Source organism: Balaenoptera physalus (assembly GCF_965194825.1).
Source record: "Balaenoptera physalus genome assembly, chromosome: 4".
Taxonomy (NCBI): Eukaryota; Metazoa; Chordata; class Mammalia; order Artiodactyla; family Balaenopteridae; genus Balaenoptera; species Balaenoptera physalus.
The window spans coordinates 28,253,361-28,278,066 of record NC_138891.1 but is presented as its reverse complement, the minus strand read 5'-3'; the positions used below and the strand labels follow the sequence as shown (position 1 = coordinate 28,278,066).

Here is a 24,706-nt window from a genome sequence, read left to right as displayed (position 1 = left end):
ATGGGGCTGGTCCCCAGTACAACTGGCTGTAAGGCCTGGCCACAACTGTTGTGGGCACTCTGGTGTACTGCGTTGGCCAATGGGATGGGACCCTCTTTGAGGAGACGTTGGTGCCGACCAAGGGCACCTGCTGGGACTGGCAGGGTGAAGGGCTGCTTTAGTGGGGCTCTGGTGCTGGATGAGGGTGCTTGTTGGGACTGGCAAGGTAGGGGGCCACTTTAGAGGAATGCTGGCTGTGTCAGGTCCATGGGCAAACCGGGGTGGGGCAAATGGTACTATTAAGTTTGATGGAGAGAGTCAGAAATGTCACCTGCTAGTGCCAGGTTGCTAGGTAGAAGGTGAGCCAAATAAAAACAAAACAAATAAAAACACTGGCATCTGCCAGCCCCTTTATACCCAGAGAAAGTTGCAACAGATCCCTGCCCCTCAAGCACATGCCCTAAAATTAGTAAATGAATTTCTTTCTTATATCACCTAGGCACTTTTCTAACTGCTGCCTCTGCACTGGGACTTGGAAAGAGTGAATCTGTGCATGTGCCCTTTAAGAGCAGAGTCTCAGTTTCCTACGGCCCTTCTGCTCTCCTGCGCATAAACCCCAATGGTTTTAAAGCCAGTTGTTATGGGGGCTCATCTTTCTGGTGCAGGTCTCCCAGGAAGGGGAGCCCAAGGTGGGGCTTGGACCCTTCGCTCCTTGGGGAAGACCTCTGGGGCTGTGATACCCCTCCCACTTGTGGGTTCCTTCACTGGGTACATGGGTTCTGATTAGACTGCATCTCTGCCCTTCCTACCTGTCTCATTGTAGGTTTTTCTTTTTATCTTCAGTTGTGGAAAGTATTTTCTTCTAGTCTTCAGGTCATTCTCAGAGACGGTTCTCTATCTGTAGTTGTAATTTTGGTGTATCTCTGGGAGGAGGTGAGCCCAGGGTCTTCCTTCTCTGCTGTCTTGTTCTACCCCCACTTTAGTTTATTATTGATACGATTTGTGAGGTGGTTCTAATTAGGACTTGTTCTAGATCTGTTTTAATCTGCAGGCTTTCTTTTCTTCACGTTGGTGCCCTTGAATCACTGCCCAGAAGTCTGGGTCATAGTGGGTAACATAGTTTCCCAAAAGAGTTTAGTGCCTTTTGGTGATAAAGTATATACAATATTTGTTTTGTGTGGTGATGGCTGGTAGGAGGTCACACTGGCACTGCCCCATTCACTGTACACACTGGCACTGCCCCATTCACTGTGCACTGTATTAGTAGAATTATTAAGGGGATATCCTAATGCAGAAAACATGCTTTGAAGTTGGAGGTTTATAGAATGAAAGCACATTGATGGGAGAGGCTTACTTTTTTTCTTTTTTTTGAGAAGGGTCTTTTAATTAATTAATTAATTAATTATTTAATGGCTGCATTGGGTCTTCGTTGCTGCATGCAGGCTTCCTCTAGTTGCGGTGAGCGGGGACTACTCTTTGTTGTGCTGCGCGGGCTTCTCATTGCGGTGACTTCTCTTGCTGTGGTTGTGGAACACGGGCTCTAGGTGTGAGGGCTCAGTAGTTGTGGCACGTGGGCTCAGTAGTTGTGGCTCGCAGGCTTAGTTGCTCTGCAGCATGTGGGATCTTCCCGGACCAGGGATTGAACCCCTGTCCCCTGCATTGGCGGGCGGATTCTTAACCACTGCACCACCAGGGAAGTCCAAGGTTTACTTTTGTTAATACAGTTTTCCTTCTTTTGCTAGATTCTCCTGAATTATTTTGGAAACTATGTACCTAATGCATGGACACAAGACAGTGGCTGCACTCTTTGTGAAGTGGATACAATTGACTTGTCTGCAGTAGATGTAAGTGGAATTGACTCTGTGTGAAACGTAGTAATAAAAAGTAGTGAGGTGGATGGTCCTACAGTCTGTCATACAGAGTGAAGTAAGTGAAAAAGAGAAAAACAAATACCGTATGCTAACACATATATATGGAATCTCAAAAAAAAAAATGGTACTGATGAATCTAGTAGCAGGGCAGGTATAAAGACGTAGACATAGAGAATGGACTTGAGGACACAGTGGGGGTAGGGGGAAGCTGGGGTGAAGTGAGAATAGCATGGACATATATACACTACCAAATGTAAAATAGCTGGTGGGAAGCAGCCGCATAGCACAGGGAGATCAGCTCGGTGCTTTGTGACCACCTAGAGGGGTGGGATAGGGAGGATGGGAGGGAGGCTCAAGAGGAAGGGATATGGGGACATGTGTATGCATATGGCTGATTTGCTTTGTTGTGCAACAGAAACTAACACAGTATTGTGAAGCAATTATACTCTAATAAAGATCTATTAAAAAAAAGTACATTGTTATGAAATACAATAATTTGTGAAAGAAAAAAAGCACATTATTTTATAGTATTGATAATATAGTAGATAATGGATTTAAAAAGCTAAAACATGATGACTCCGAAAATTGCTGGATTTGTGTATTTCCAGCAGAACCAGTTAATAATTGACCCCAGTGAAAAGGGCTTGGTTGTTAATACTTACTCGCTGGCTATGATTGGGTGCTCTTGTTTTATTTTAGTCTGGTAACTTGGTCAAAGTGTTGAGGTACAATGTTTCATTATTTACATGGACTAATTTTATCTGTGCTTGATTTTCAGATTTGATGATTTTAAAATAATATATTATTGTATAACTAAGGACTGTTTTAATATTTTATAGATAGTAACTTATATTAATTTCACAAATCCCTTAAGTAGGTAGTACTGTTGACTGAGTTTTACAGATGAGAAAACTGAGGTATATATACGTTCAGTGACTTGCTTAAGGCATGTGACTTTTTTTAAGTGTTGGGGGTGGGATTTAAATTTAGGCAGTCTGGCTCCAGATCCTATAATCTTGATCACTGTGCAATTTCGCTTGGATTGATGTACATATTATATGCCAGACACAGTGCTACTTATACATGTGTTTCATAGAGAATTATAGCTATGGTTTAACGTTTATACGTTGAGAGTAAATGAGCAACTGGAAGTAATTATTATGTGTCTATTAAACATTTTATGCATCCTTCTCTCATCAACCAGAACAGTTTTAGGATATCCTGTAGTAACGTTTTTCTTCCAAAAAATTTCTCTTGTAACTTGGAAGACGATTATGTGTATGAACAATTGAATTCTAGGGATGATTTTGTCATTAAGGCTGATTCTTTCCTTCATTCACCATAGGTTTATTGAGTATCTACAGCATGTCAGATAAGTATAGACAGAAATAAAATTCACCTTAATATAGTTCTGGTGACTCCTGTTCCCATGCAAATACAAAAATACTCTCACTGTAAAACACTCAGGCTCCTGAATTAAATAGTTTCTGTTCTATTCTGAAAAGGAGGATAAAGAGTAACTTGTCCACATTTAGGACCTTCTGAATATAACCCTGTTTTACTTGAAAATAAGACTTTTTGGCCAGTCTCTCAAATAACAGACTGCATGTTTCCTATCTGGAAAGAAAGCCAGAAACTTTCTGACTGAAGCTTCATCATGAAGATGTTTAAAAATTTATCCTGATCTTTTCTGCAAAGTCTTCTGGAGGGAGAGTTAAAGCTTTTTATCTGTTTAGTATCCTTTTACATAAACTTTCTGGTGCAAAGATTGAAAAATATTCATATTATAGTTTTTTATCTTTATTTTTTGCATATAGGTGAAAATCACCTAATTCTTAAGCTAAGCTTTTTTGTCTTATAGACTGTTAGAGAGGAAAACCATTTTATTATGCAAAATAAATTTCTTATGTGTTTTATATGTGTAGTAATTATGCAACAGAGATATAAAAATTAAAATTATGTGGGTAGTTAAGATCTAGGGCTACCATGTACTTAGGTGTGGGCCATAGGCAAGTTTCTTTATATGTAAAAATGATAATGGCTATCTCAGAGGATTGGTAGAAGGGTTAAATGAAATTATATAGATGTATATATAATGATATTTTATATGTATAAATTATATATATGAGGTGCTAAGCCTTGATAATAGCTAACTGTTGTACTCTTATTATCATTAGTATATAAAAATGAGCTTAGATTGACAGTGGAGATGTAGCATGTTGAAGCCCAGTTCTTTACCTGCTAATTTATGTGTTCTGAGTTGTTTAACTCTTCTAAGTCCCATTTTCCTCATGTGTAAATTTGGGATAATAACTTCTAAGGTTATTACAAAATTTAAATGAAATGCATCACATCATTTGATAAGGCAGAGTTGTCATCTAGTTTTTACTCATTTTCCATGTTAAATTGAGAACTCCTAGAAGGTAGATATTTTGTCTTTAGTTGTTTGTATTTGTTTATTGATTTAGCAATAAATATTTGGGTGACAATGAATTGGTAAGAAGGACAACAGTGTATGACTTGTACTTCAATGCAAACAAATAATGTTATTATCCAGATAACAGGAATATGTGAGGTATCATGTGTGAAAAGATGGGGGAGAGGTACCTAATTCAGCACTTAACATATATGGTACTTTAAAATATCTGTAATCTTTATTAAAATTTTTTTTCTTGCTCAGTAATGCACTGTATTTATTTATTTTTTTTACGTTTTGACCTCCTCCACCCATCTGTATGTAGTTTGTAATTTAAAAATCTATAATCTTTAAAGTCAGGCTTTAAGACACTGATTAAAAAAAGCATTATAAAGAAATCTTTCATATGGTTCTGGTAATAACACTATTACATGGCATTTACATATGTTTCTGTCTTCCTCAATCATTTGTTAGTTTTCCAAGCAAGGGATTTTCACTCCTTTTTAAAAATGTTTCTTATCACAAGGACGGACTAATAGTGGATATTTCAGAATTGTTCATACAATGAATGAAAGAAACTATTCTCTAAAACATACCCAAACAGAAATTAAGAAAATGTTAAAAATCGATACAAGATAAAATATATTAGTGAAAGAAAGTAGCTTTCCTTATATATAATATAATGATGAAGCAAAATAAAGTACTATCAATAAAATGAGATTAAAGGTTCAAGGATAGAAATAAAGTCTCAAGTCCTCTGTGATTGTTTTCTTTGAGCTACAAATTAACCACTAAACTTCCAAACCATGGAAACAAACATGGAAGCACAATTAGCATTCTGGCTTCATAGATGAAGCTGTCAAATAGATTCAGATCTGAAGGAAGTTTCTTTTAGGACTATCTTAAAGGAAACGTTAAATAGTAGAGCAGGCAATAACCTTAATTAGAGTATCCCTATGTTATACGATATTGAGTTTCCTCTTCAACCTAAATCATAATGTCAAGATGTGATTCAGTAAAATCACTTTGGTGGGGTCCACAAAAATGTATTAGGGAATTGTCATGAGGCAATCAAATTTAGAAGGTTAAGTTGTACCGATATTCTAGTATGTTTTATGTTGTATTGATTAAAACTTGAATAGAATTTAAAGTAAAACCATGCTAATTCTAATTTGCTTTTATGTTTGCCACAAAACAAAGGTTCACCCAAATGTAACAATAGGTGTTTTTATTGAGCAACCAACCCCTTTCCTACCTCGATTTCTGGACATATTGTTGACACTGGATTACCCAAAAGAAGCCGTTAAACTCTTTATCCATAACAAAGTAAGTATTTGAGAAATGAATATTTGATGGGAAAACTATTTTGATCTTATTTGGAACTATTTGTTATTATTTAGTCATGTCTAAAAAAAAATTTTAAAATTTGAGTTAAATTCAGTGGGGGATTTTTGAAGTCATTACTACTCTGCGTATTTAGGACCTAAGGATTTTAAAGTTTAGAAACTAGTATCATACTATTGGAATGAGACACATGAAACTGTCAATTTTTTGTAGATCAAAAATGGTTGAATATCAGCCAGTTTTATATGTTCAACTTAATATATAATGAAGAGATGTCAAAGGGCCTCTAGTCCTTTGCCTCTGGGTTAGTTCTGGTACTTTCTTTTATAGAACCGATCATTAAATTGTTTGCAGCTAATGATAATACCCAACATCAGAACTTGAAATATCTTCCATATACAGTATTGTTTTGATTAATTACACAATGGCACGCTCTTCCTCTAAAGATTTTGATACTGTCATTTCCTTCAAAAATATTCAGAACCTCCCAAATACCTCCTACGTATAGTCTAAATTTAAAGACATTTTTCCTCAATATTTTTCAATTTTGCTTGTCTCTTCCCTGTTAAAACAGTTGGCATTTATTATCACCTAGAAAAACTCAATAGCTGTGAAGTATGCTCTTTTCTCTCTTTTGTCCTAATACTTTTTGTTTAAGATTGTTCTTTCTTCCTGATGTACATATCAGCTAATCATTTGCCTTTTCCAGAGACTATTTTATATTTGCAGAAAACCACCTCACATAAGTTTAAAGGGGTGAATGTATTGAGCATTGGCTTTGTAAAATGCATTGTAATACATGTACTTACATTGAAGTATTTTGTTTTTATGTATTGTGTCTTTTATTTATATTTTTCCTCCTTTCATAGGACCTAAAACCTCTTGATAGCAGGAGTTTTTATCTTCTTTTATTTAAAATTAACTCTATGCAGCTTTTGTATGATAAGTAGTTTTAACAAGCTGTGAAAAGCTGTCAAAAATACTTAGTGAGACTTGATACATAAAGAGCTCTGAAATGCTCTAATGATGGAGATAGATAACCTTATCTAAATTTTAGCACAGTTAGATAACCTTATCTAAATTTTAGCACAGTTGAATCACACTAATTTGATGACTTTTCATGTTGATTATTTTCTCATCATATTTTCTTATCAATAAAATTTTAACTTTCCCTTCTTTTTATAAAAGACACAACTTTTTATGTGACCATTAATTTTCTCTCTGCTTAAAATAATATTGTAATATTTATTTTATAAAAAAGATTATAACAGGTTAATCTGTTAGGTTTAATAGATATTTTTTATGGATATTTTACAAAACATGTCTAAGATTCTCAGGGCACAAGCCATTTTCCCTCTCAAGTCAGAAATAAATATTTTATAGCACTCAGGATTTAAATATTAATGCAAGGACTAGGAGTAGATGTTAAAAGAATTTTGAAGTATCTTTTTTAAAAAAAATTGATATGTATGTATTTTAGATTCTACATGTGATATTTAGATGATATTTCAATATAATATGCTTAATATAGTTATCACTTTGCCTGTAGTGAGTGAATATGTGAATGGTGGAATTCACAAATTTTGAATGTGAAGTCATCCCTACATATGAATACTTCAGTCATCTTGTTGTGTTTTATCTCACTACTTTTCTCCTTTTTTTTAAACTAATTTTCAATTTTTAAAATATGTTACAGGAAGTTTATCATGAAAAGGACATCAAGGTGTTTTTTGATAAAGCTAAACATGAAATCACTACTATGAAAATAGTAGGACCGGAAGAAAATCTAAGTCAAGCCGAAGCCAGAAACATGGGAATGTATGTTTTAGCAAATTTAAATTCAACCAGTATCTACTAAAGAAACTTAAAAAAGAAAGACAACTTTTCTTCAAAATTAGTGTCCTAAACTTGGATGTCTCAACTGTGTGTGTGCGTGTGTGTCTGTGTGTGTTTGTGCCCACACATGAGCATACCTCTGCTGTTCGAACTGTATCTATGTTTGTGTGTATTTATGTCTAAAGGGCCATGAAAGTTATTTACGTTTTTCTTTTAATGGCTAAGAGTCAATATATTTAATCAGACTGTTAACTGAACTTCAGATCAAGATTTAAATCCCCAGACAGATGAGTAGTGTGACTGATGTAGGAGTGATTTAAATATACATTATCTGAAGCTTTTGTGTGGCAGAAATGTGTGTTTCAGATATTCTAGTTACCTATTGATCTAAATAGTACTATAACCACAGAAGAAATATTTTAGGTCCTTTGTTTAGCCCCTTTAATACTTCAGACAGATTACTAATAAAATTCTGGTAATAGCAAAAACGATCACTTATTCAGTGAATGTTAATTGAATATGCCCATCAGTGGGTTAAAAGCTGGTAATGAAAAGGTAAGACTCAGTGATTTCTCAGCAGGAGATGTTCTTGTCTTGTGCTGTGGAAGCTTCAGGCCCAAAGTGATGGACAGTGCCTATTATGGGGGTAAAGGGACAGGCAGGAAAATGGGCCTTAGAAAAACCAAACAGATGTTATTACTAATGGTTCCATAACTTCATCATTGGAGAGTACCTTGGGTCCACATTTAGAACTTACTTTCTCTATTTAAAAAATTTTTGTATGTGCTCTGTTGTATCTGGCTTTGCCTTAGCACAGTGTTTTTTAATTCACTCATGTCATTACAATTATCAGCAGCTCATTCCTTTTCATTGCTGACTAGTATTTTATCATATGAATATACTGCAAGTGGTTTACACACGCCCCTGGTGATAGACATTGGGCTATGTCCAGTTTGGGGCCATTATGAATAAGGCTGCTAATGAAGATTCTTTATTAGAAGTGTGAATATGTGTGTTGTGTGTATGTGTGTGTGTGTGTGTGTGTACATATGCTTTAGTATATTTTGGGAAAATACCAAGGAGTGGACTAACTAGGTCATAGGATTAGGATAGATGTATGTTTATAAGAAACAGCTAAATAGTGCAAAATGGTTGTACATTTTACACTTGTAACAGCAAGGTAATAGAGCTCCAGCTGCTGCACATGTTTGTCAACATTTGATATTGCCCATCTTTTTTATTTTAGCCACCCTACTGGGTATGAAAAGGTATCTTACTGTGGTTAGGTATCTAAAGGTATCTAAATCTTTTGTGCATCTTTGTTTACATTGGGTTATCTTGTTGTGTATTTGTAGGAATTCTTTATATATTTTGTATACAAAATCTATCTATCTATCTACCTATCAATCTAAACTCTATCTCTATCTCTATCTATAATGTTTTGTGAATATTTGCTCCATTCTATGGCTTGATTTTTTGCTTTTTAAATATTGCCTTTTAATGAGAAGAAATTTTAATTTTAATAAAATTCTACTTCATCTTTTTCTTTTATGCGTTGTGCTTTGGGGTTTATTTTCTGTTTAAGAAATCTTTATTATTCCAGTGTCATGAAGACATTCTTTGGAATTTTTCTTTCATAAGCTTTATCATTCTAGCATTTATGTTTAAGATGTTTCAATCTGCAATTCATCTTGAATACATTTTTGTGTTTGGAGTGAAGTAGGGGTCAACTTTTATTCTTTGCAAATGAAATTCCAGTTGTTTCAACGCTCCTTTTTAATTTAAGGCTTTTCTTTTCCTACTTAATTGACTTGGCCTTGGTCAAAAATCAGATAACTGAGTATTTATGAGTGATTGTGAGCTCTCAATTCTGTTTGATTGCTCTAAGATCAGTGCTACACTTTATTACTAGGGATTTATATTAATCTTGAAATCATGCGGTATACATTTTTAACTTTTTTTCCAAGATAATTTGAGCTGTTTTTAAAAAAGTTATTTGATTTTCATTTTTATTGAGGTATAATTGACATATAATGTTAGTTTGAGGTATACAACACAGCTTCAATATTTGTATACATTGTGAAATAATCACCACAATAAGTCTAGTTACCATCTGTCACCGTGCATAGTTACAGTATTTTAAAAAAATTTCCTCTAATTGTTTTGCACAATTTTAACAAACTTTCCTGTCTGGTGTCCTGCTTGACAGTTGCTTAGAAACAAATGTGTCATGGAGGTAAACACTGACAGTAGCAGAAAGTGATAACTCGGATCAGCAGTGAGGGAGGAGAGCTCAGAAAGAGAGAGCTCCAAATGCAGAAACCATAAGACTTGGAAGCCTATCATGTATCACAAGTAGTTCATTCCTTCGCGTTCCTGATAACGCTCCAGACTCTACCAAGAAAGCATACATCACAATCCGTGTCCCCGGATAAGGAGCAGGGCAATGACCATCTTAGAAAGAATTCCACGCAAATCAAGTTTAAAAAGTATTAACACCTAAAGAGTTATACACCTGTGTTTCCAAGATTCAATTAAAACTGAGTTGTTGGTTATACAGGATTTTACACTGTGAATGTGTGTTTGTGTGTCTGTGTGCAGAAAACATTTTGATTTGTGAAAAAAATTTGTTGATAAATACATTGATATAAATTATGTTCCCTTTTTAGAGAGAATTAAATGCTGAATTATAAATTGCCCTTCTGACTGGATGTTTTATGCTTTGAAGTATTTAGTGGCTTGAAAATATATTTCACTTGCCCTAAAAGTTTTAGTTTCACTCTACCCGTGAACATCTGTGTTGATCAACTGACTATTTTGAAATTTAAGATAATATTTATCCTTTTGGATACAGTCTTACTATTTTGATTAGAAAAGTATTTTAGAGAAACCTTATTTTGCTTATGAGCTTTATGTTAACATTTTTCAACCAGCAAATATTTATTTTATTTAATGCATATTTTATTTCTTTTTCAATGACAGGGATTTTTGCCGTCAGGATGAAAACTGTGATTATTACTTTAGTGTGGATGCAGATGTTGTTTTGACAAATCCAAGGACTTTAAAAATTTTGATTGAACAAAACAGGTACTATATATGATTCAATGGCAATTTATGTTTAAAATTATAATTATTTTCTGTATCTACGTGGACATGCTATAATTACTTGTCTGTGTTTAGCAAATTGAGGGAACTCACAAGAAATTATTTTCTACACCTTATAAACTTTCAATTCTAAGTAATTAGTTTTCTTTTAAAGAAGTCAAATAGAAAACAACCTGATGAAAATTTCAAAATATTCAATATTAGTTACAATCACAAATTTGATGTTTATCAATTATATTTGGCCTATTTTTCTATTTAAAGCTAGATGAAATTGTGATCTATCTAAAAATAGAATTGTCTTATTTTCCACAGATATTTTTAAAGTAGAATTTCATAAAACTTCAGACCTAAAAAGTTATTACAGAGTTGGAAGTTCTTAGAATATGAAAGAAATTTCAGAGGTACATATTATTCCACAGCCTGACCTGTGATTTTGTTTAGTACTGAACTAATTATCTCTAGGCAGTACCTGTTTTCATTTAACTGAATTGAAATGGGTAAAGGGCACCATCTATACCAGCTTATAATGATATTAATCTTCATTTACTACTACTGCTGCTACTACTATTAATACTCTTACTAATACCCCACCTTTAGTGAGTGCTTATTAAGTGCCAGGTATTACTCTGTGTATGTTCACATATATTATTAACACAATCATTTCTCTTAACAAATGGAATGGTTAGCAATGAAACGTTTGAATTACTGTTTTCATTTTTCTGAATAAAATATGTAAGAAGTCTATTATACTCTACTAATCCATCGTTTGTGTAATTTGTCAATTTGAGAATTCAGTTATTATTTCAAAAGCTAAAACCTCTCAGTATTAATCTTCTAATACCATACTGAAAACATTGAGGTACACAGAAGATGGATTTTGATTTTCTTTTTTTTTGGCTTAACATAGAAAAGATTTATTTATTTATTTATTTATTTTTATTGCATATGATTTATATGGAGGAAGATACAATGATTTCTAGAAAGACAAAGAAAAATCATGAAAAACATATTACATAACAAAAAAGAAATACATAGATATTAATGAAAACTGGGGTATGTGGCAAGTATCAAAGCATAATGAATTTACTAACAAATGACACTCTGTACCATACATGCAATATTATGAAAGTGAATTTTTCCCACTCTATTTTAGTGAATACTATTAACCAAAAAACATGATCGAAGGTGATTTTGAATGAATTCCTAGCCAATACATACAGACAGAGAAGATATATCAGTAAAAATGCATAACAAGCAACAAAATGCAATAAATGTGAATGTATAGGTAACCACAATATATATAGACAAGTATTTCAATGAAAACTGGTACAAAGCAGACAGCAAAATAATAAGTGTAAAAGAATTTCATTATTGTGCTCATTCATATTTTTACCCAGCAAGTAACAGGTATTAAGCCTAGTAGAAATATATATTTCAATGAATATAACTATATAATAAGCAGAAAGGAAGCTTAAAAAGTATGAAGAAGGTTTTTTTTTTTTCACACACACACACTGTATTTTATTTTTACAAGCGATAAATAGACTGACACCAAGCATTGTACATGGATGACCACAACAAAAGCAACAATGATTGCAATTACCAAACACGAAACACACTCATACTATGTCATAATGTTGACATTCAGTCCAGTAATCCTCCACTGTAACAGCTCCTTTACTTTGCAGTGAAAATTGATTTGTATATTCTTTGCCTCTGAGTCCTTGTGGGATTTTTTTTTTTAATTCAAACAGAAAGTCACAAAAATTATAATCATCCTCATCAGTTCACTCAGTCCCATGTAATTAATTTTTTTTTTCATCTTGATCTTTTGTTAGCACTTTTATGAGTTCATCAGTTTTTCATTAGAGCTCTGAAAATGCTTATTCATTCAGTTCAGCAGTACAGTTACCAGAAACCTGTACTTGTCAGAGTCTTTTCTATGAATTCCTTGAAGATGAAACCCTTTTATATGAACATATTTGCAAAAGCATCGGAGTACACCCAGAACTGTCTGTAAATGACAAAAGACTTAAAAATGACCACAGTTAAAGATTTGATGAAAGTTCATAATGGTGCAATTGACAAGGAAATTTAGTTATTTCTGAGATATACATTTTAAAGTAATAACTAGAATTATGACTTATTATACCAGAACATATAAGATTTTTAGAAATTTCACGTAATGTCTGAAACATTTATATTAACATATTTCCATACAAATAACCCAATGAAAGTTTAGTATTAGTTGTTTTGTTTGTTTGTTTTTTTATACTGCAGGTTCTTATTAGTCATCAATTTTATACACATCAGTGTATACATGTCAATCCCAATCACCCAATTCAGCACACCACCATACCCACCCCACTGCAGTTTTCCCCCCTTGGTGTCCATATGTCTGTTCTCTACATCTGTGTCTCAACTTCTGCCCTGCAAACCAGCTCATCTGTACCATTTTTCTAGTTTCCACATACATGCGTTAGTATACGATATTTGTTTGTCTCTTTTTGACTTACTTCACTCTGTATGACAGTCTCTAGATCCATCCACGTCTCAACAAATGACTCAATTTCGTTCCTTTTTATGGCTGAGTAATATTCCATTGTATATATGTACCACGTCTTCTTTATCCATTCGTCTGTCAATGGGCATTTAGGTTGCTTCCATGACGTGGCTATTGTAAGTAGTGCTGCAATGAACATTGGGGTGCATGTGTCTTTTTGAATTATGGTTTTCTCTGGGTATACGCCCAGTAGTGGGATTGCTGGATCATATGGTAATTCTATTTTTAGTTTTTTAAGGAACCTCCATACTGTTCTCCATAGTGGCTGTATCAATTTACATTCCCACCAACAGTGCAGGAGGGTTCCCTTTTCTCCACACCCTCTCCAGCATTTGTTGTTTGTAGATTTTCTGATGATGCCCATTCTAACTGGTGTGAGGTGATACCTCATTGTAGTTTTGATTTGCATTTCTCTAATTATTAGTGATGTTGAGCAGCTTTTCATGTGCTTCTTGGCCATCTGTATGTCTTCTTTGGAGAAATGTCTATTTAGGTCTTCTGCCCATTTTTGGATTGGGTTGTTTGTTTCTTTAATATTGAGCTGAATGAGCTGTTTATATATTTTGGAGATTAATCCTTTGTCCGTTGATTCGTTTGCAAATATTTTCTCCTATTCTGAGGGTTGTCTTTTCGTCTTGTTCATGGTTTCCTTTGCTGTGCAAAAGCTTTGAAGTTTCATTAGGTCCCATTTGTTTATTTTTGTTTTTATTTCCATTACTCTAGGAGGTGGATCAAAAAAGATCTTGCTGTGATTGATGTCAAAGAGTGTTCTTCCTATGTTTTCCTCTAAGAGTTTTATAGTGTCCGGTCTTACATTTAGGTCTCAAATCCATTTTGAGTTTATTTTTGTGTATGGTGTTAGGGAGTGTTCTAATTTCATTATTTTACATGTAGCTGTCCAGTTTTCCCAGCACCACTTATTGAAGAGACTGTCTTTTCTCCATTGTATATCTTTGCCTCCTTTGTCATAGATTAGTTGACCATAGGTGCGTGGGTTTATCTCTGGGCTTTCTATCTTGTTCCATTGATCTATGTTTCTGTCTTTGTGCCAGTACTATATTGTCTTGATTACTGTAGCTTTGTAGTATAGTCTGAAGTCAGGGAGTCTGATTCCTCCAGCTCCGTTTTTTTCCCTCAAGACTGCTTTGGCTATTCGGGGTCTTTTGTGTCTCCATACAAATTTTAAGATGATTTGTTCTAGTTCCGTAAAATATGACATTGGTAATTTGATAGGGATTGCATTGAATCTGTAGATTGCTTTGGGTAGTATACTCATTTTCACAATATTGATTCTTCCAATCCAAGAACATGGTATATCTCTCCACCTGTTGGTATCATCTTTAATTTCTTTCATCAGTGTCTTATAGTTTTCTGCATACAGGTCTTTTGTCTCCCTAGGTAGGTTTATTCCTAGGTATTTTATTCTTTTTGTTGCAATGGTAAATGGGAGTGTTTCAATAATTTCTCTTTCAGATTTTTCATCATTAGTGTATAGGAATGCAAGAGATTTCTGTGCATTAATTTTGTATCCTGCTACTTTCCCAAATTCATTGATTAGCTCTAGTAGTTTTCTGGTGACATCTTTAGGATTCCCTATGTATAATATCATGTCATCTGCAAACAGTGACAGTTTTACTTCTTCTTTTCCAATTTGTATTCCTTTTATTTCTTTTTCTTCTCTGATTTCCGTGGCTAGAACTTCCAAAACTATGTTGAATAATAGTGGTGAGAGTGGACACCCTTATCTCGTTCCTGATCTTAGAGGAAATACTTCCAGTTTTTCACCATTGAGAATGATGTTTGCCATGGGTTTGTCGTATATGGCCTTTATTATGTTGAGGTAGGTTCCCTCTATGCCCACTTCCTGGAGAGTTTTTATCATAAATCGGTGTTGAATTTTGTCAAAAGCTTTTTCTGCATCTATTGAGATGATCATATGGTTTTTATTCTTCAATTTGTTAATATGGTGTATCACATTGATTGATTTGCATATATTGAAGAATCCTTGCATCCCTGGGATAAATCCCTCTTGATCGTGGTGTATGATCCTTTTAATGTGTTGTTGGATTCTGTTTGCTAGTATTTTGTTGAGGATTTTTGCATCTATATTCATCAGTGATACTTGGTCTGTAATTTTCTTTTTTTGTAGTATCTTTGTCTGGTTTTGGTATCAAGGTGATGGTGGCCTCATAGAATGAATTTGGGAGTGTTCCTTCCTCTGCAATTTTTTGGAAGAGTTTGAGAAGGATGGGTGTTAGCTCTTCTCTAAATGTTTGATAGAATTCACCTGTGAAGCCATCTGTTCCTGGACTTCTGTTTGTTGGAAGATTTTTAATCACAGTTTCAATTTCATTACTTGTGATTGGTCTGTTCATATTTTCTGTTTCTTCCTGGTTCAGTCTTGGAAGGTTATACCTTTCTAAGAATTTGTCCATTTCTTCCAGGTTGTCCATTTTCTTGGCATAGAGTTGCTTGTAGTAGTCTCTTAGGATGCTTTGTATTTCTGCAGTGTCTGTTGTAACTTCTCCTTTTTCATTTCTAATTTTATTGATTTGAGTCCTCTCCCTCTTTTTCTTGATGAGTCGGGCTAATGGCTTATCAATTTTGTTTATCTTCTCAAAGAACCAGCTTTTAGTTTTATTGATCTTTGCTATTGTTTTCTTTGTTTCTATTTCATTTATTTCTGCTCTGATCTTTATGATTTCTTTCCTTCTGCTAACTTTGGGTTTTGTTTGTTCTTCTTTCTCTAGTTGCTTTAGGTGTAAGGTTAGATTGTTTACTTGAGATTTTTCTTGTTTCTTTAGGTAGGCTTGTATAGCTATAAACTTCCCTCTTAGAACTGCTTTTGCTGCATCCCATAGGTTTTGGATAATTGTGTTTTCATTGTCATTTGTCTCTAGGTATTTTTTGATTTCCTCTTTGATTTCTTCAGTTATCTCTTGGTTATTTAGTAACATATTGTTTAGCATCCATATGTTTGTGTTTTTTACGTTTTTTTCCCTGTAATTCATTTCTAATCTCATAGCGTTGTGGTCAGAAAAGATGCTTGATATGATTTCAATTTTATTAAATTTAGTGAGGCTTGATTTGTGAACCAAGATGTGATCTATCCTGGAGAATGTTCCGTGCGCACTTGAGAAGAAAGTGTAATCTGCTGTTTTTGGATGGAATGTCCTATAAATATCAATTAAATCTATCTGGTCTATTGTGTCATTTAAAGCTTCTGTTTCCTTATTTATTTTCATTTTGGATGATCTGTCCATTGGTGTAAGTGAGGTGTTAAAGTCCCCCACTATAATTGTGTTACTGTCGATTTCCTCTTTTAGAGCTGTTAGCAGTTGCCTTATGTATTGAGGTGCTCCTATGTTGGGTGCATATATATTTAGAATTGTTATATCTTCTTCTTGGATTGATCCCTTTATCATTATGTAGTGTCCTTCTTTGTCTCTTGTAATAGTCTTTATTTTAAAGTCTATTTTATCTGATATGAGTATAGCTACTCCAGCTTTCTTTTGATTTCCATTTGCATGGAATATCTTTTTCCATCCCCTCACTTTCAGTCTGTATGTGTCCCTAGGTCTGAAGTGGGCCTCTTGTAGACAGCATATATGGGTGTTGTTTTTGTATCCATTCAGCAAGCCTGTGTCTTTTGGTTGGAGCATTTAATCCATTCATGTTTAAGGTAATTATCGATATGTATGTTCCTATGACCATTTTCTTAATTGTTTTAGGTTTGTTTTTGTAGGTCCTTTTCTTCTCTTGTGTTTCCCACTTAGAGAAGTTCCTTTAGCATTTGTTGTAGAGCTGGTTTGGTGGTGCTGATTTCTTTTAGCTTTTGCTTGTCTGTAAAGCTTTTGATTTCTCCGTCAAACCTGAATGAGATCTTTGCCGGGTAGAGTAATCTTTGTTGTAGGTTCTTCCCTTTCATCACTTTAAGTATATCATGCCACTCCCTTCTGGCTTGTAGAGTTTCTGCTGAGAAATCAGCTGTTAACCTTATGGGAGTTCCCTTGTATGTTATTTGTCGTTTTTCCCTTGCTGCTTTCAATAATTTTTCTTTGTCTTTAATTTTTGCCAATTTGATTACTATGTGTCTCGGTGTGTTCCTCCTTGGCTTTATCCTGTATGGGACTCTCTGTGCTTCCTGGGCTTGGGTGGCTATTTCCTTTCCCATGTTAGGGAAGTCTTCGACTATAATCTCTTCAAATATTTTCTCTGGTCCTATCTCTCTCTCTTCTCTTTCTGGGACCCCTATAATGCGAATGTTGTTGCGTTTAGTGTTGTCCCAGAGGTCTCTTAGGCTGTCTTCATTTCTTTTCATTCTTTTTTCTTTAGTCTGTTCCGCAGCAGTGAATTCCACCATTCTGTCTTCCAGGTCACTTATCAGTTCTTCTGCCTCAGTTATTCTGCTATGGATTCCTTCTAGTGTAGTTTTCATTTCAGTTATTGTATTTTCATCTCTGTTTGTTTGTTCTTTAATTCTTCTAGGTCTTTGTTAAACATTTCTTGCATCTTCTCGATCTTTGCCTCCATTCTTATTCCGAGGTCCTGTATCATCTTCACCATCATTTTTCTGAATTCTTTTTCTGGAAGGTTGCCTATCTCCACTTCATTTAGTTGTTTTTCTGGAGTTTTATCTTGTTCCTTCAGCTGGTACATAGCCCTCTGCCTTTTCATCTTGTCTGTCTTTCTGTGAATGTTGTTTTTCTTCCACAGGCTGCAGGATTATAATTTTTCTTGCTTCTGCTGTCTGCCCTCTGGTGGTTGAGGCCATCTAAGAGGCTTGATGGGAGGCTTTGGTGGTGGGTAGAGCTGACTGTTGCTGTGGTGGTCAGAGCTCAGTAAAACTTTAATCCACTTGACTGTTGATGGGTGGGGCTGGGTTCCCTCCCTGTTGGTTGTTTTGCCTGAGGCAACCCAACACTGGAGCCTACCTGGGCTCTTTGGTGGGTCTAGTAAGAGACTCTGGGAGGGCTCACACCAAGGAGTACTTCCCAGAACTTCTGCTGCCAGTGTCCTTGTCCCCACAGTGAAACAGACCCACCCCCCACCTCTGCAGGAGACCTTCCAGCACTAGGAGGTCGGTCTGGTTCAGTCTCCCCCGGGGTCACTGCTCCTTCCCCTGGGTCCTGATGCGCACACTATTTTGTGTGTGCCCTCCAAGAGTGGGGTCTCTGTTTCCCCCAGTCCTGTCAAAGTCCTGCAATCAATTCCCACTAGACTTCAAAGTCTGATTCTCTATGAATTCCTCCTCCCGTTGCCAGACCCCCAGGTTGGGAAGCCTGACGTGGGGCTCAGAACCTTCACTCCAGTGGGTGGACTTCTGTGGTATAAGTGTTCACCAGTCTGTGAGTCACCCACCCACCAGTTATGGGATTTGATTTTACTCTGACTGCGCCCCTCCTACCGTCTCATTGTGGCTTCTCCTTTGCCTTTGGATGTGGGGTATCTTTTTTGGTGCATTCCAGTGTCTTCCTGTCGATGATTGTTGGATTTTGATTTTCAATGTCTCTTTCTCCAGCTCTGTCAGGCAGCTAAGATTATAAATTACAAGATTTTTTTCTATTAAATATTTGATCTTGTTAGTTATCAACATTGAATTATCATTCATTCCTTAGATTAACATAATATGTAGATTCTAATTTATGTTTTTATTTCCAATATTATAGGTATTCTAAACAAAACAAAATGTAAATGTATCTGGTTAACATTTTATTCTAATAGGAACCAGGAAAAATAAACTACAATCATTATTTTGCATGAAGTGTATTTACAAACTGTGTGTCACTTTTCCATAGGTAAGAGAAAGGGCACACCTGGTCTTCACAAGATTGGAGGGTTGTGAAATAGGTTTTTTTGTGGAAATAGTTGGTCTATAACCTTCCTCTTGGAGGAGTTGTGTGAGATTTTCTTCAAAATTGTATGACACCACTACAATTTACTTCATTTTAAAAATAATTCTAACAGAACTTCAGATTTTGTTACCTCATTTGGAAAATGTTGACACATTATAAATTAGATTTCCTTAAAAGAAATCTGACATGTTTTGAATTTGTAACATATACTTGTCTTAAAGGGGCTGCTTTCCTGGTAGGTAGTGAGACAGCACGGTATAGCAGTTACCTTCTATTTTGTTTTCTAAAATAGTCAAAAGACCAGAAAAATGTTTAGTGTTGCCAGGGCTAGCACAACCCATTTTAAAAGTTTAAAAAAAAAACGGAAACATACTTTAAAGTAATTCAAGGCTTAACTTTAGGAAAACTGGCCTACTTACAAATATCTCAGCCCATCTTCATACATTTTTTTATTCAGCAAATATTTACTGGATACCTTAATGCACCAGGGACTGTTACATCTGCCTAATAACAATGAAAATATTTGATTTCATTTAGTATAATTTTCGAAATACTAAAATAACTAAATAATTAAGGTAGTTATACTCTTTGGATATAAGTATGATACTTTTAAAAGTTGTTTTTATACTTTCATTCACATTTTCAATTACTTTTCCTTTCTCATTAGTCTTTTTTAAAAAACATCATTGAAAGTCAGCAATGTACTTATTTTAAAAAAAGTGAGGGGAGGAAATTCCTCTCTATTTTATTTTACATTTAGTTTTTTGGACTAACTACATGTGTGCTAAATGAACTTTATTGTTTTCTGTGTCATGTTAAGCCCAAAACACATAATTCTGTGGCAGTTAAAAAATAAATAATTATCTGGATTTGTTTTTCTCTCATCTTTAGAAAGATCATTGCTCCTCTTGTAACTCGTCATGGAAAGCTGTGGTCCAACTTCTGGGGGGCCTTGAGTCCTGATGGATACTACGCTCGATCTGAAGATTATGTGGATATTGTTCAAGGGAATAGAGTGTAAGTTACTTGATTTGATCTTTTAATGTAAAATACTTTTATCTAAAGATATGGTCTTGTTAATATTATATTGAATTTTAAAACATTTTTTATCTCTTTATGTTAAGTGGAAATTTGAAGACCTGGAGACCACTTGGGATCCTGCAATACTAGTGTAAAACTAATATTTAAAAAATTGTTCTTAAAGTTGTAAATCTTCAAAGGCACAAACTCTCAGTTGTGGGAAATACTAAAAGACAATGTATGATTACCATGGGTAGTCATCTTATGGTTGTTAGAAGAGGAATATTCTTTAAAGTTTGGAAAGGGAATTTAGTTTAGCTAATTTCTTTAGTGGCCAGGGTGAAGGTTGTTTGATAGCTTATAAAATTTATAAATGAGCAAACAGAAACACCAACAATCAAACCTTCCAACATTTCCTTTTGCAAGAATTTTCCTTTCTGCAAGAATTTTTGCAAGCAGCTAGTATTCTGCTTTAAACAGAAATTGCTTTGCCAGTATGAGTTCCATTTCTAGAGTTTGAAAAGAATATACTTACTACAAAGTATGTGCATGATTGATATTTATTTCAAAGATAACAATTGATATTTTTTAAACTAAAAATTAATCACACTTGAAGTAGTTTTTTTGCTAAGGTAATATTAAGGAAGAATGTGTCCTGTTTTTCATACAGATGATGGACCAGAGTGACTGAGACATTAAGTGCTTTGCCTAATTTCTCATACATCAGCTCAATTAAAAAGGGTTAAAATTTAGAAAAAAAAAAAAACCCACACACTTCTTGTTGAACAGTTGAGGGGTAAAGAGATGTTTTGCTTGTGAAAATAATAATAGGTGTAAAAACAGTAATAGTACATTTGAATGATGTAAACGATAAAGGCTTTTGTTAGCTGCAGTTAAGAAGCATGACAACTGAGAAAATGCTATTAAGATCATATTCTGTTGTTTCAAAGTACGTTAATTGATTCTGGAATGATCAGGATAGACCATATGCCTGATATTGTCTGTGGGTATAGCAGGGCTAAGGCTTCACAGAAGTAGAAATAGAGAACTCATATTTCATTTAAGTTGTTTTAGGCACTGGTGTTTTTCTGTCCAACCTCCTGTAATTGTTGTCTAAAGTGTAAGGAAAAGAATAAAGTAGAGGTTTTTGATTTAGTTAATAGAAGAATGTACCTTATGTATAAAAGCTACATGAAAGAAGGACATCTTGTGACGTGTGTGTGTGTGTGTGTGTGTGTGTGTGTGTGTGTTTTCCTTTAAAATTGAAACAGTGCACACTCTACCATACCAGTGATTAATTTCTGAATTCAGCGGACACATTGTATATTTTTGATTGGCCATTTCCTTTGAGGTTCATCTAGTAAGACAAAATGATGTTACCTATATTACTTTCAATATCTAACTACATTTCCTTGGTCAGGATCTTCCCTTTCTGTGCTCTAAAAGCAAAGGCATATCCTTTCAGGTGAACCTCTATTATATTGTTTTTATGAAATGAGTCATGTTCAGAGTAAGGAGACAAGTGTGGGAAAGAATGAAGGACAAAATAAACAGTGTCTCCCAACACTCATGTACTTCTAGCTGTGTTTCTTTATATCTTCCTTTTTCTACAGACAATTGAGATAGCTTAATGAATTTCAAAAACCATATTTTAGGAGAATTTTAGGCTGTATTCAGTGATGTGCTGGTAAATGTCTAACAACTAGCTCTTTGGGTTGGAGGATGCCCTGATTTGTAGTGTTTGCCCAGTTCTGTGTTCTGAATAGTTCTACCACGGCTGATTTCAAGCTTCCAATGTGAAGTCAGAAGGGAAGCTAAATGCTCTGGGGAGCCAGTGTGAGCTGGCTGCAGTACGCCACTGGCTGGATGTGCTATTTTTTGCTATCAGACTGCTTAATCTTAAATGTACAACAGAATAGTATAACTCTAGCTGTATCAACAGAGTGAGGGATGACAGCCAAAATGCCAAACATATCAACCTTAAAATGAAGTTTATGTAGGGAGATAGTGATTTATCTCATAGTATGTAGTGTTTACCAAGTAATCTCATGTGTATGTGTGTGTACATATGTGCCAGATATCATTAAATGTGTTTGCATTTGTGTGTAACTTGATTCAGTAGTTTATATCTGCAAAATTTAAAAACATTGAAGGCATTTATTTTTAAAAACATAAAAATAAAACTTCGTATTTGTGGTATTTTGGAACGTCTTATCTTTACTTTCAGAGGGATATGGAATGTCCCATACATGGCTAACGTGTACTTAATTAAAGGAAAGACACTCCGATCAGAGATGAATGAAAGGAACTATTTTGTTCGTGATAAATTGGATCCTGATATGGCTCTTTGCCGAAATGCTAGAGAAATGGTAGGGTATACAATGATGGCTTGCTTGAATGTCTCTGTAAGATGGCTTGCTTTCCCAGTTTTGATGTGTCATTTGTTTTGGTGCCCTTTTTCTTTCTGATTTGTAGTACTAGCCAATTTTTTTGGTTCCGTATTGAAATACTGGAAGCAATTATGGAGAATAATTTACCTGTGGAACATTTACCTATAGAAACAACTTGAAAAAAGTTAGGCTTGGTGCTTAGGTTAACTCATAAGCAACAGTAAGATTTTCAATAATAAACATAGATTTATTACAAATCAGCTTTGCATTTTTAAGAATTTGCCTTTACTTTCATTTGAAATTCTATAGTTAAAACCTGACCTAATTAAAGTTAACTATATGAAGTCTGGGTGAAATGATCAGTTACACATTTAAGAAAAACACACTTTTGTCCTGAAATCAATGTCCATATTTTCTCTATCACTATTAACCCCATACTCTCAAAAAGACGTTCCTTACCAGTAATCTGGGAGAAGGATTGAAACATGTAGTCTATTTAATCTATGTGAAAAATTAATGATACATTGCTATTCTACAAATGTACTTTCTTGATAAAACTTGTGATTGTAGAAAATAGTTTGTTTTTCAAAATGTGTTAATACGTCTTAAAACATTTATATGGTTTTCTGTTTTAAAATGGTTGGGTTATTTTATTCAAATTTATATAAGCAAATGTGATTTTGGAAAAAATCAGGAAAGTTGGCAAGTACTTTTTTTCTGGTTTAATAAGGCATGTATTGTTTGAATGTATTTGTTTTTCCTATAAACTTATGTCCATTGTTATATTGACTATACTCAGTACTTGTGACTGTAATTTGTGCTCATGTCTGGCTAATTTGACTCAACAGCGCATCCTGGAATGGCCATTCTTACACATTTTTTCCTTTGTCTTAATTTTGTTATCTAATGAAAATTCTACTAAGGAATGAGCTTGGATTTATGTTTGACCAACAGAAAAAAAAGGGCTGGAGTTGTTTCTTTGTGTGCGCTGTAAGCTTTGCTTGTTCTGCATGTTGTCTGTGAAGGACATTTCAGAATGTCAGCTTTTGATCAAAGGCTGCTATTTTTGTTTACCTAAGAATACCTGAGAGAGTGGGTGTGCAGGTCAACTTACCCAATCCTTCTCTTCATTTTAGACTTTACAAAGGGAAAAAGACTCCCCTACTCCGGAAACATTCCAAATGCTCAGGCCCCCAAAGGTGTTATTTTTATTTATTTTTACTTGTTTTGGTTTATTTAATTTTGTTTATTTAATTAAAATACTAGATATTGTCTAGAAGTAAAGTTTAAGAGTCTTCTTTCCTTTTAGCTTGGTGTAAACGATCGGTATTCGTTGGTTCTGAATCTGTATATGTATGTGTGTGCTTTGCATGTTGGGGTACGCATTGTGTGATATTCACCTCTTAGTTCTTTGGGCTGATTTAGATTTTATGGTTGACAAATGAGAAAGTTAAATCCAAATCACTTTAACTAGTTTTTCCAGTTTTTGTTTTTTTAAGGGAGAGAAGAAGTAGGAGTAAATATAAAGTACATCCTGATTAAAATGAGATTTGGGTACTCTTCACCATTTTTTTTTTATTACTAACTAACTCTTTTACTATTAAAACAGGTACAAAAAGAAACAACCTTACCTTAACTGTGTTTGCCACATTTATTTGGTTTGGGGCAAGGACAGGAGACTGATTTTCTTTAGCTGCCTCATAATGCAGGAGTAATTTCTGTGTTCAGTCTTTAAATATCAGGACAATAAAAGTATGAAATAGACTGACAAAATAAAATTGACATTTGAATTCTTGTTTAAAAATGTGATATCTTCTTCGAAAGGGAAAGAAGCCGAAAGAGGTACAATTAATTGCACTTTGGTGTCTCAAAAATATTTCTGCTTTCAAACAGGAATTCTTTTTCCTTGATGTCTACATTTAGGACCAATGAGAAAGGGACAAAAACAGTTATTCTTCTTTTTTTCAGTTGAGTGTCAGTGCTATCAATTAGTTTTGTGTGGTGTCTGAATTCATAATTAATGAAAATTTTATTTTTTATTTTAAATCATGCATGTTTTATGTGAAAAATAAAAATGCATGTTCCTGAATGAGATATAAAAGTTGAAATTAATATCTTCTGTATATTTTTCCTGTGGTTAAATTTATGTTCTTGTACTTTCCTCCAAGATTATTAATACTATTATTTTTTGGCATATAGGGTGTGTTTATGTACATTTCTAATAGACATGAATTTGGAAGACTATTATCAACTGCTAATTATAATATTTCCCATTATAACAATGACCTCTGGCAGATTTTTGAAAATCCTGTGGTATGTATTTCATG

General features: G+C 34.4%; 1 protein-coding gene across 2 annotated transcripts in view; it reads left to right on the top strand.

Annotated features, from left to right (window-relative positions):
* Nucleotides 1–24,706, top strand: part of PLOD2 (procollagen-lysine,2-oxoglutarate 5-dioxygenase 2) — a 107,368-nt gene that overhangs the window by 75,522 nt on the left and 7,140 nt on the right. Inside the window, exons 8-15 of one of the 2 annotated variants that reach the window (XM_082461215.1) lie at nucleotides 1,722–1,823; nucleotides 5,467–5,592; nucleotides 7,307–7,428; nucleotides 10,429–10,533; nucleotides 19,861–19,986; nucleotides 22,217–22,358; nucleotides 23,516–23,578; nucleotides 24,579–24,692. In XM_082461215.1, coding sequence (XP_082317341.1) covers nucleotides 1,722–1,823; nucleotides 5,467–5,592; nucleotides 7,307–7,428; nucleotides 10,429–10,533; nucleotides 19,861–19,986; nucleotides 22,217–22,358; nucleotides 23,516–23,578; nucleotides 24,579–24,692 — 900 coding nt within the window. The remainder of the gene's footprint in view (nucleotides 1–1,721; nucleotides 1,824–5,466; nucleotides 5,593–7,306; nucleotides 7,429–10,428; nucleotides 10,534–19,860; nucleotides 19,987–22,216; nucleotides 22,359–23,515; nucleotides 23,579–24,578; nucleotides 24,693–24,706) is intronic. The other variant, XM_082461216.1, reaches the window with a different exon arrangement.